Source organism: Aspergillus pseudoviridinutans (assembly GCF_018340605.1).
Source record: "Aspergillus pseudoviridinutans IFM 55266 DNA, scaffold_9, whole genome shotgun sequence".
NCBI lineage: Eukaryota > Fungi > Ascomycota > Eurotiomycetes > Eurotiales > Aspergillaceae > Aspergillus > Aspergillus pseudoviridinutans.
In genome coordinates, this window is record NW_025091289.1 from 564,578 (window position 1) to 575,984 (window position 11,407).

General features: G+C 51.0%; 5 protein-coding genes across 5 annotated transcripts; 3 read left to right on the forward strand and 2 right to left on the reverse strand.

Annotated features, from left to right (window-relative positions):
* Nucleotides 1-69: 69 nt before the first annotated feature.
* Nucleotides 70-2,188, forward strand: Asppvi_011021 (putative RNA binding protein MSSP-2; the record flags this gene model as incomplete). The annotated part of the gene is made up of 6 exons (XM_043306857.1): nucleotides 70-1,034; nucleotides 1,089-1,179; nucleotides 1,231-1,320; nucleotides 1,368-1,462; nucleotides 1,522-1,836; nucleotides 1,894-2,188. The coding sequence occupies 6 exons, from the start codon at nucleotides 70-72 to the stop codon at nucleotides 2,186-2,188; spliced, it is 1,851 nt and encodes a 616-aa protein (XP_043162792.1).
* Nucleotides 2,189-2,953: 765 nt separating this feature from the next.
* Asppvi_011022 (FAD synthase) lies at nucleotides 2,954-3,916 on the reverse strand (the record flags this gene model as incomplete). The annotated part of the gene is made up of 1 exon (XM_043306858.1): nucleotides 2,954-3,916. One exon carries the CDS (start codon nucleotides 3,914-3,916, stop codon nucleotides 2,954-2,956), a length of 963 nt encoding a protein of 320 aa, XP_043162793.1.
* A 693-nt stretch (nucleotides 3,917-4,609) lies between these two features.
* On the reverse strand, nucleotides 4,610-5,392 carry Asppvi_011023 (J domain-containing protein; the record flags this gene model as incomplete). The annotated part of the gene is made up of 3 exons (XM_043306859.1): nucleotides 4,610-5,147; nucleotides 5,228-5,271; nucleotides 5,330-5,392. 3 exons carry the CDS (start codon nucleotides 5,390-5,392, stop codon nucleotides 4,610-4,612), a joined length of 645 nt encoding a protein of 214 aa, XP_043162794.1.
* Nucleotides 5,393-5,635: 243 nt separating this feature from the next.
* dbp4 (RNA-dependent ATPase HCA4) lies at nucleotides 5,636-8,068 on the forward strand (the record flags this gene model as incomplete). The annotated part of the gene is made up of 1 exon (XM_043306860.1): nucleotides 5,636-8,068. One exon carries the CDS (start codon nucleotides 5,636-5,638, stop codon nucleotides 8,066-8,068), a length of 2,433 nt encoding a protein of 810 aa, XP_043162795.1.
* An 880-nt stretch (nucleotides 8,069-8,948) lies between these two features.
* Asppvi_011025 (amino acid permease) lies at nucleotides 8,949-10,891 on the forward strand (the record flags this gene model as incomplete). Its single annotated transcript, XM_043306861.1, has 6 exons — nucleotides 8,949-9,286; nucleotides 9,338-9,539; nucleotides 9,588-9,629; nucleotides 9,689-9,837; nucleotides 9,891-10,355; nucleotides 10,408-10,891. 6 exons carry the CDS (start codon nucleotides 8,949-8,951, stop codon nucleotides 10,889-10,891), a joined length of 1,680 nt encoding a protein of 559 aa, XP_043162796.1.
* Between the last annotated feature and the right edge of the window lie 516 nt (nucleotides 10,892-11,407).

Genomic DNA, 11,407 nt, shown 5'->3' on the forward strand with positions numbered 1-11,407 from the left:
GATACTCGACAAGTGAAAATTTATGCATTGCTAACTCATCTTGAAGATCCTTTTTTAGAAACGGCCATCATGCAGTCCCAAAGTCAACAGCATGCTGCTTCGGCCGATTCTGGTCAAGCTCCTCAGACCCAGTCTGGGCAATTTGCTCAAGACTCTCGTTCGCCCTTTACTGCTGGCTACCACCAGAACGGTCTTGTCAACCAGTCGGAGGATTATCATGACGGTTCTGCTCCGCTTCAAGGAGGTTTGAACTTTCAGAACCAGGGTTCTGGGCCCAAGTACAGCACCCTCAAGGGCAACATGCCATTCACGCTGCCCCCAAACATGGACCTGTCTGGGGCTAACCGTGCACCCTACAATGGCCAGTTTGTCCTCTACCCCAGTGGTCCGATGCTGAACGGCATTCCTCCTATTTCTTCTTTCAATCCCACTTCTGTCCTTGGGCCAAACCAGCTGAGTCACCTTCCATATCTTCCAGCCATGTATCCAAGTGCCAGTCCCAATTTTCCTATGGGCCCAGCAACAATGCAGGGGTATCCTTTCCCTTTCATGGCAGACAACAACCTGCAGAATCTGGCTGGCCAGAAGCGGAACGGTTGGATCGCTAGCGAGAACCAGAAGGTAACTGGCCAATCCACCTCTGAGTCTCCTGGCAACCAGTGCGAGTTCTATCCTGGCCCTGCTGTCTCCACCATGGATGGTTCCTCTATTCCACTTCTGAACTACAACGGCCTTCCGCAACCATGTCTCCCTTACCAGGTGATGAAGACGCCCAATGGCTACATGCTCCAGGATCTGGAGAGTCTCACCCAACAGGAACCTCCAATCCCAAGGGCTGTCCCCGCCATGTGGACTAACCCTTCGGAAGTGACGCTCGCAAAATGCCTCGAGAACCGTGAAGGTATTACCAACGTCTACATTAGAGGATTCTTGCCCCAGACCACCGACGAAATGCTGCATGCCTACGCCGCCCGCTTTGGGAAGATCGATCGTTGCAAGGCAATTGTGGATCTGGACACGGGCCTTTGCAAAGGGTATGTCAAAGCAGCCTTTAATGCGTTGGCCTGCCACGCTAACTTCGCTCCCAGATTCGGTTTTGTCCAGTTTTATAACTTCGAGTCGTGCGAGAATTGCATCCGGGGCTTTTTTTATCTTGGATATCAAGCAAGTTTTGCACAAGTACTGTGAATCAATGCCATTCAGACATTCGCAGATGCTAACATAATTCAGAAATCTCGCAACTCACGCCTGAAGGATCTTGAGGACAAGACGTCCACCAACATCTATTGCACTAATATTCCGATCACTTGGACTGAGGCTGTAAGTACAGTGGCCTCGTCCGAAACGACCTTCTAATATATGTGCAGGACCTCCGACATCATTTCGAGCCGTACCGTGTTGTCTCCGAAAAAATCAGCCGGGACGAGAAAACTGGCGTCAGCAAGGAGGTCGGTTTCGCTCGGTAAGTATTCACTCGCTGGCTTACCTCCCACTACCACGAATCTGACTTCATCTCAACAGTTTCGAGACACGTGAAATCGCCGAGAAAGTGTTGGGTGAATTCCACAACATCGCCAAAGGTGGAGTGAAATTGCTCCTACGGTTCGCAGACACGAAGGCACAAAAGATGTTGAAACAGCAAAGCAACGAGCGTCGTGCATACCGCGCTGGAGAGTACAACTACTCCGTTGAAGTGGTGCAGGGCTCTACTCCATCGCCTTCTCTGCACCGTCTCCAGCAGACCGCCAATCATCTCAGCCCTAACTCCCAGGTCAGCTATCCATCGCCGGTCGGAGTAGGTTCCACTTGGACTCCTGCGACGTCCATCTCCCCGTCGTATGTATGAAGGATTGTCTCGTACAGATGCCATGAGCGGTCTAACGATATAAGCAGGTACCAGTTGATGAAAAATCCGGCTAGCAACTTGCCTTTCAGCTCATGGTCAACCAGGAACAGTCCAGCAACTTGGGAGACCACCCCGGTATATCATGGACGACTCTATGACCGTCATGCCATGCCAAACAATGCTTCTGCTAGCTCGTCCAAGACCGTCATGCCCAGCACTCCATCCGTCAAGGCTCGGTCGCAAGGCTCCAGTCCCCAGAAGGAGAGCATGGAGGTTGATTCTCTGTCTCCGATCTCCCCCTGCAAGGATGCCATCATGACTTCTCCAAGGTCTGCTCTTTGAGTTGATGTTTCAAGCTTTGTCTTACCCATCACATTGCTATGGAATATCTGTATCATCACTACTCATAGGTTCCAAAACGCCCTCGTCGTCAACCATGGCAGTCACTACGAGCATCATGACGTTCTATCTTCCGGATTATTTTACTTCAAGAGGCAAAATCCTATCGACCGTATGATCACTGCTCTAGCTCGGCTATTGCAGAACTTTCTCACACTCCGCGTCCTTTACTCTTGATTCTTCTCATTCCTTTTTGTACCTTCTGTTTTTGCCACTCATTGCAGGTTAATATTTGAGCGTTGCAAGTGTTATCTTTGCGTTAATTTCTCGATACCGCAGTTTGATGTATGATCAAAAAATGTGTTATATAGAACTGCATATGTTACCGATTCGGCGAATCAAGCAGTGACAAATTCTCTTAAAGATGCAAAAGTGAGTTCCTGAATTCTTCATCTGACCAACAGCGCAAGCTCGCTTTTTGTCTCTCGTTCAACAGGTTAGGACCTCCTAGTCTAAAAAAATGATGACGGCTCTAGTCAAGTTCCGTGGGATTGGAAAATCTCCGAAAATCATGCAAGGTTGTTGCACAGTCTATAGCTCTGCAGTGAACGTAAATCAAAAAGGCAACCGCTCAGCGTCCAAGGTTTTGAGGGAGAGGAGTGGTAAGAAGCGGGAGAAACGACGGAATAGGGAAAGGGCTGTTGAAATCTCGCTATACACAACGGGGCCGCAATGGACTAAAGATGGCGCCAGGCCGTTGGATTGCCGCTATTTGCTGCGTCCCAGCCTCTCCTCCTGGTCCTCGGTTAACTCGTAGGCTGGTCGGTAGTGCTGAGATTGTGGACCATCTGCAGCGCCTTGGCCTGGATCGGCGCTGTCGTCCACACGCAACTTGGGATTTGGGTGGGTATCTGTAGTGCCTCCCAGGCTAGTGTAACCTTGATCATAGAGAGAGCAGTACTTAAGACCCAAGTGACGAATGAAAGCCCAGATCTCCGCGTAGTGCCAGTCAATGACAGGGTGTATGCGCATGAATTCAGGCCATCCGTGGTCGGTAGGATCGAAATGGGTCAGATTGGCCCCGTGCGGATCAGTGCGCCGGGTTCCGACGAAGATAGCCTTGATGGACGGGTTGAGGGAGAGGTAGTGTTCGAAGCATGACTTGATGGTTGTGCGGGGCGGCTCGGTGGTGAATCTCAGGATTGCGAGGTGATAAGCGCGCGAGGACCATTGGACGAACTCCTCTACCGCAGGGAAAGAATCGGGTGGGAGGGCGTAGATGGCGGGGATATAGGCGAGACCGCCTTCGTCCGGGGGTGGGTGCGGGTGGAGACTGGCAAGGAAGAGGATGAGCAGGACGAGACAGTCTTTGCCGCCGTTGTAGGAGAGGGACAGTTCGGAGAGCTTATAGCGGGATAGGGCTGTTGCGACGACGTCGAGGGAGATGCGGGTCTGTCGTTGGACGGCGGCGAGAAGGGAACCTGGGGGGTGTGATTCTTGGAGGAATGACTGGACGCGGAGGTGGACGTCCGCGACGACGGCGGAGAGCGAGGGGGACGATTCGACTGTTGTTGCAGCGGTTGTCGAAGACGGGAACGAAGGGATGTTGTCCGTTTCTTTTGTTGTCGTGGCGGGGGAGTTGGGATACTGTGGTAGAGGCTGTTGGCTGTTCACTGCGGTGCCATTTGCAGTTGGGAGCGCTGGACGTGGCTCGGAAGCAGATTCTCTCATGTCTTGCATCCCAATCGCTAGATTCTGCAGTTTTGACGTGGGAAATATACTCCGTGCACTTATGAGCGATGCAGCCTTGGTAAACGTTGTAGTGGGGGCGGAAGGTGATGTCGGTGTATCACTGACTTATCGGCAAAGCCAGTGGTGTCACGGATGAGAGATAGGATCATATAGCCTGTCAAGGCCAAATTGCAGAGAACAAAGCAGTTTCCGTATACTACCTCATGGGAGATGGCTTCATACGAAAGGGTAATCAACGACAGCGGATCTAAAAGGCATTCCCGATGGTGGAGACAGGCTGGAGAATCTTCTGGTTTCCGAAATCAGCTCGGAGAAGTCCAACCCCGCGCCCCGCGTCGCCATCACCAACTGCGGGCCGAGCGTTTGATCAAGAGTCCGAGGCACTTGCTAGACTAAGATCAAACCAGTGATATAGATATTACGTTCTCACTCTTGACACCCTGAATCGCATCCGGCGAATTGGCAAGTATAGACCTTGTGGAATGTCCCATATTTTGCAGAGAACTTCAGGAGGCTGCAACGATCATGAGGCCAATCATATATATTAAGAACCGCTAAGATACACAATCCGATGTCTGGAAACATTGAGAAGAAGAGAAAACAACTAGAATAGAGGCATCCCAAACGCCAATTGACCACAGTCCGAACGATCGGACATTGTATGCCAGATCATTAGCCTAGGACTTTCATCTTTTTCTTCTTCTTCTTGTCACCATCGGTCCCCCTCTTCTGCCCCTTTTGGAATTCTCGCCAGCTTCCAATCCGCTCATCTCGCGTATTTTCCCAAGCCTGCTCCTGCTCTCGCTTCCGTTTCCTTGCCTCTAACTCTTCTTCCTCTTTGCGTTTCTCTCGTCCTTCCTCCTGCAGCTTGGCTTTAAGCTGCCTTCGTCTGCGCGCTTCCTCTTCCAGCAAGACCTGCACAGTCTTTTGGCGCCATTCCTTTTTGAATTCCTCCGTCTGCAATTCGGGGGAGTCTACTGTGTACTTATGTTCCCGGATCAAGAGCCGTCGCGCATCAGCGATACATTCATCCAGATACGCGCGGGCCTTCTCATCCAATAATGTGGTTTGAGCTTTTTTGAGTCGATCGAAGGCATCTGGGGCAGCAGGGTTTTTTGTCTTGTCGGGGTGAATAAGAAGGGACTTTTTGCGATACTGTAATTTGATGTCGGATTCGGGGACACCTGGCTGAAGATCCAGGACCGCATATCTTATATGGAAATTGTCAGCTGCTGGACCGTAGAACGCATAGAAGATGTCGAAGACAAGAGAGTAAAGAAGAAAACTCACGCATCTAATTGAAATGCTTTTCGAATGCGATCGATTTCCGCATCCTACATGGTGGCACGTGTCAGTCTGACGCCAGTCGCAGCTAGGACCACTCGCACATACCTTGATGAAATCCGACGCCTCCTTCTCCAGTGCGTCCAAAGCATCTTGCTCATCGGATGACATTGTGAATTCGATCTTAAAAACGCCACAAGCTTCGGTTACTCTGTCTTTGCTGTATGATCATGAACAGTTCCTGTAGTCTGAGAGCTGGCGATAAGCTGCCAATCTTATCTATGGCTGACTCAGCACCGGAGAAAAAAAAAGTTGTTTCACCGCCCGACAGCGGATTGCTTCATGGCCGACCAAAGATCATCACCATCTGTATCAGCGAGCATATACCCTTGATACGAGCTCACGCGGACTATCATGGCTCCCGACACTGGTCCTCGCACTGGCAAACATGCAAAGCCGCCACGATCAAAAACGTTAAAACGCAAGCGCGGGCAGGAAGAACTGTCATCCCTCATCCAACGGGTTGAAGATCTGGACCTCAAAGAGACCTTCAAATCCTTCTCCGATCTGCCTCTATCCGAACCGACTGCTTCAGGACTTGCTTCGTCGCACTACAAAACATTGACTGATATCCAATCCCGTGCGATAAGCCACGCGCTCAAGGGTCGAGATGTTCTGGGAGCCGCGAAGACCGGTAGCGGCAAGACGCTGGCTTTTCTCGTCCCGGTGCTCGAAAATCTCTACCGCAAGCAATGGGCTGAGCATGATGGATTGGGCGCTTTGATTTTATCTCCGACTCGCGAACTTGCCATTCAGATTTTCGAAGTTCTCCGAAAAATCGGTCGCTACCATACATTTTCGGCTGGTCTGGTCATTGGTGGGAAGAGTTTGAAGGAGGAGCAGGAGAGACTGGGACGGATGAATATTCTGGTGTGTACGCCTGGTCGTATGCTACAGCATCTGGATCAGACAGCACTCTTCGACACATATAACCTTCAGATGCTGGTCCTCGACGAAGCAGACCGTATCCTTGATCTGGGCTTCCAGCAGACTGTGGATGCCATTATCGGTCACCTTCCTAAAGAGCGCCAGACGTTGCTATTCAGTGCAACTCAAACGAAGAAGGTTTCGGACCTTGCCCGGTTGAGTCTCCAAGATCCTGAGTACGTGGCTGTCCACGAGACGGCAGCTTCAGCAACGCCATCTAAACTTCAGCAACATTACGTGATTACGCCGCTTCCGCAGAAGCTTGATATCCTTTGGAGTTTTATCCGAAGCAATCTCAAGTCCAAGACCATGGTATTTTTGTCTTCGGGGAAACAAGTACGATTTGTGTACGAATCCTTCCGACATTTGCAGCCTGGTATCCCGTTGATGCATCTCCACGGCCGTCAGAAGCAGGGCGGACGATTGGACATCGTGACCAGATTCTCTCAATCACAGCATTGCGTTCTCTTCTCTACGGATGTTGCTGCTCGTGGTTTGGACTTCCCAGCGGTTGACTGGGTCATCCAGCTTGACTGTCCCGAAGATGCGGACACTTATATCCACCGGGTGGGACGTACAGCGCGGTACGAGCGGGACGGTCGTGCGGTTTTGTTCTTGGATCCCAGTGAGGAGGAAGGCATGCTGAAGCGTCTGGAGCAGAAGAAAGTACCCATCGAGAAGATTAACATTAAAGCAAACAAACAACAGAGTATCAAGGATCAGCTACAGAACATGTGCTTCAAGGATCCTGAGCTCAAGTATCTCGGACAGAAAGCGTTCATTTCTTATGTCAAATCTGTCTATATCCAGAAAGACAAGGAGGTTTTCAAACTCAAGGAACTGAAGCTGGATGAGTTCGCGGCTAGCTTAGGTCTACCTGGTGCACCCCGGATCAAATTCATCAAGGGAGATGATACGAAGCAACGGAAGAACGCACCTCGAGCCGCAACACACATGTTGAGTGACGACGATGACTCGGACGAGGGGGATAGTGAGAAGAAGAGCAAGAAGGAGGAACCACAGGTACGGACCAAATATGACCGGATGTTTGAGCGGCGAAACCAAGACGTGCTGGCGGAGCATTACTCGAAACTCATCAATGACGACGGCACAATGGTTGCACCCAATGCCGGTGCCGGGGCTGATGCGGACGAAGATGATGACTTCCTGTCAGTTAAACGCCGTTTCGACGCTGGTGATAAGGACCTTGGATCGTCAAGCGATGAGGACGATGAGGGTGAGAAGGGTGACAAGAAGGACGTCAAGGTGGTGCACATTGACGGCAGTGCACCCCTGGTCATTGATTCCAAGCGTCGCGAGAAGCTCCTCAAGTCGAAGAAGAAGTTACTCAAATTCAAGGGCAAGGGAACCAAATTGGTCTACGACGACGAAGGAAACGCGCACGAAGTGTATGAGCTGGAAGACGAAGAGCAATTCAAGGCTCGCGGCGACGCCAAGGATCAACAGGCCAAGTTCTTGGCAGAGGAGGCGGAGCGCACACGTATGGCAGACATGGAGGACAAGGAGATCGCCAAGCAGAAGCGGCGCGAGAAGAAGGAGAAACGCAAGGCCCGCGAGCGCGAGCTGCTTGCCGAAGCGGAGGAAGAAGAGAGACTGGTGCAACTGCCTCCCTACGAAGGGGACCAAGAAGTCAACGGAGGATTCTCCGCCTCCGAGGAAGAAGCACCACGTCCCAGCAAGAAGGCAAAGGTCAAGTTCACCGAGGCGGACGACGGAGAGGAGGAAGCAGAGCCTTGGTACAAGAAGAGCAAGAAGTCCAGCGACAAAGCAGCCAACGCTGCTCCTCAAATCCAAACCCTGGAGGATCTGGAATCGCTCGCCACAGGCTTGCTTGGTTAGCCGTCCTGTATCGACGATTTTACGGATACATTTTCCTTTTTCTCTTATTGCACTTTTCTCTAGCGGAGTAACAAAAGCATTCTTTGTTCCAAGGGGTGTTTTATCAAGCTTTGTATATAGTGATAGCATAGACAATACTGTAAATGAGCATTATTATACAAACAGGTATCTCTATCTCCAGATCCGGCTACCAACTTGCGGCATATTTCTGATTCCCTACTGCCAAGACAACTAATGAAGCTTTTCAGCCAAAGCGTGGCGTCGACCGTGGAGCCGTAGTGTGCAATTCCGTCCGGTCGAACCAATCGTCAATTCTCCTGCTCTTCTTCAGCCCACAGCCATGTGCCGATGGTTCCCTCTGGATCAATCGAAGATGAAGAGCTTCAGATCCATCTCTGTACGTAATTTTTATCGATCACGCAATCGCCGCTAAACCCTCTCGAATGTAACGTCAAGACTGGGTTTTGACCTTGCGTCAAGAGCGTTGCATATGGCATAATCGGCCTAAGAGCAGGAGTTTCTTCTGCGAATGGGTTCGTCTGCCTTTGAACTACCTTCTACTCATCTGCTGTTGTTATGGGTGTTTGTCCATTTTTGACTTGTAGTTGAAAAATTGGAAAAGTCCGGTAGAGTCACGTGCCTATTTCCAAATTGGGAAGGGAAATATAGAACCAATAGCCCAGAGGTGAGTCGGAGCCCTTCGAGCGCAGTTTCATCGACAGCATACTAACATGGCTGCTAGCCAAAAAGAATCTTGGCCAATTGTGCCTGCTGGCGGTGGAAGATACCCAAGCGAGATTCTTGAGCTTGGCAGTGGTCTGGTGAGGGGTCGAGGCACTTCTTCGCAAAGCTGCCTTCTGTCTGCACGATCGAAGCAAACATGACAGTCCATGATATTGAGAAGTATCCTCCTCATGCTCCCCAGGAGCCTCTGAGCGACAAGGCTGCAGGCGCAGAGCCCTTCGAAATCAATCAACATGTCAGGGCCGACAAGCTCGCCCGTAAGCTCTCCGCCCGACAGGTGCAGATGATCGCCATCGGCGGCACAATCGGGACAGGCCTCTTCCTTGGAACGGGCAAAGCTCTCGCGACAGGTGGGCCGGCGTCGATGCTTATTTCGTATGCCATATGCGGTGGGATTGTGTTTGTCACGATGTTGAGTTTGGGTGAGATGGCTGCGTTTATTCCCATTGCGGGTTCGTTCTGTACTTTTGCAGGGTGAGTAGTTCATTGATGGGTAGTGTGGAGTGTCGCTGACGACTGCTGCAGTCGCTTCGTTGATGATGCTCTTGGGTTCGCTCTGACTTGGAATTACTGGTTTAATGACGCTGTCTCGACGGCGTCAGATGTCATTGCACTGCAACTACTGCTTCAGTATTGGACGGATAATTTTCCGGGCTGGGCGATCAGTTTGATCTTTCTCGTCGTTGTTATTTTATTTAATGTGATGTCTGTGAGGGTCTATGGAGAGGTATGGTCATGGTATGCTTTTAACAAGAAGTTTGCTAACTCGCCGCAGGTTGAATATTGGCTCAGCTTACTGAAGGTTATCACGATAATAGTATGCTCACATCCGCGCCCACGTTGCTAGTATCCTTGGTTTTGAGACTGACTCTTTAGATCTTCATCATTCTCGGGATTGTTGTCAACTGCGGGGGCAATAGGGAGCACAAATACATTGGCGACAAGTACTTCTATGTCGGCGATGCCCCCTTCGTGGGTGGAATCGGTGGATTCGCCTCCGTCTTCGTTACGGCATCATTTGCTTAGTATGTCCTTTGATCTAATATAACGAAGGTAGAACGGAGCTGACTGTATCCAGTGGCGGCACGGAATCCATCGCCATCACAGCGGGAGAAACCAAAGACCCCGCCAAAAACATGCCCCGTGTTGTCCGCAATGTCTTTTGGCGCATCCTCCTCTTCTACATCATCTCCATCATTCTCATCGGACTAAATGTGCCCTACAACTACCCCAACCTGTCGAAGAAAACCACCGCCACCAGCCCGTTTACCATCGTCTTCATGGAAGCCGGCAGCGCCGTCGCAGGCAGCTTTATCAACGCCGTGCTAATGACGAGCGTCATCTCTGCCGCAAACCACGCCCTCTTCGCCGGGTCCCGGCTTCTCTACACACTCGCGGTAGACGGCCACGCCCCTCGCTTCTTCGGCCACCTCAATCGCTTCCAGATCCCCTGGGTCGCCGTCCTGGCCACATCCCTCATCAGCGGCCTGTGCTTCGGCGCCAGCTACATCGGAGCCGGACAGCTCTGGACATGGTTGCAAAAGTAAGCCCCCCTCCACCCGCAAATATGCTACAGCCCTAACAAAACAAACCAGCATCGTCGGTGTCTCCAACCAAATCTCCTGGGTCTGCATCGGCATCGCCTCCCTCCGCTTCCGCGCCGCCATCCGCCGCCAAAACCTCGAACACCTCCTCCCCTTCAAGAACTGGACGTACCCCGTCGGCCCCATCATCGCCGTCGGCCTGAATATCGTCCTGATCCTCGTGCAGGGCTGGTCCTGCTTCAGCCCGTCCTTCCAGGCCGTCGACTTCGTCTCCTTCTACATCGAGATCCCGGTCATGCTTGTCATGTTTTTAGCATGGAAGCTGGTCAAGCGGACTAAGTTCGTGCATCTCGATGACATGGACTTGGTCACGGACCGGTATGATCTGAATGCGGGGCATGATGAAAGTAATGGCGATGGTGATGGTGCGGAGAGCCCGTCCCGGGTTGGGAGGATCCTGCATATCAAACAGGTGCAGACTGAAAAGGGCGTGCTTGGGAAGCTCAAGCGAGTCGGGATGTGGTTGTTCTTATAGTATAGGTGTTTTTCATTACGTTCCTGTTTATATTTGTAATAGATGATGTGTATATACGTGACTTGAGCGAATGAGACACGACACGAACTCATGATTGTTTACTTTGTCACTGATCAAGGATGGATCGATATGCGGAAAGACAACTACAACTATTCCATCTCGTAGCATTAATGGATCTAGATACTACCCGTACAGCGTAGGTACAATACTACATTCAGAATGAGTAAGCAGCAAGTTCCAACATCACAATCTCTATTCAACTGCCGAGCATCCCCCGGCCATATAGTCACAAGCACTAGATATTAGGCCATCCGTCCAGCAGGATATCAGAGCCAGTCTGTTGTATGTATAGTCTATAGACATATAGAATGCTGACAAAGGGAACCAGGAACAAAGAAAAAAGAAAAAGAAAAAGACAATTATATATATGTCCCGCTCCCCTCCTATGCATTATGCAGCAGTGTGGATGATATCGAATACAGCAATGCGGATGGCGTGACCCATGAGAACTCCGAG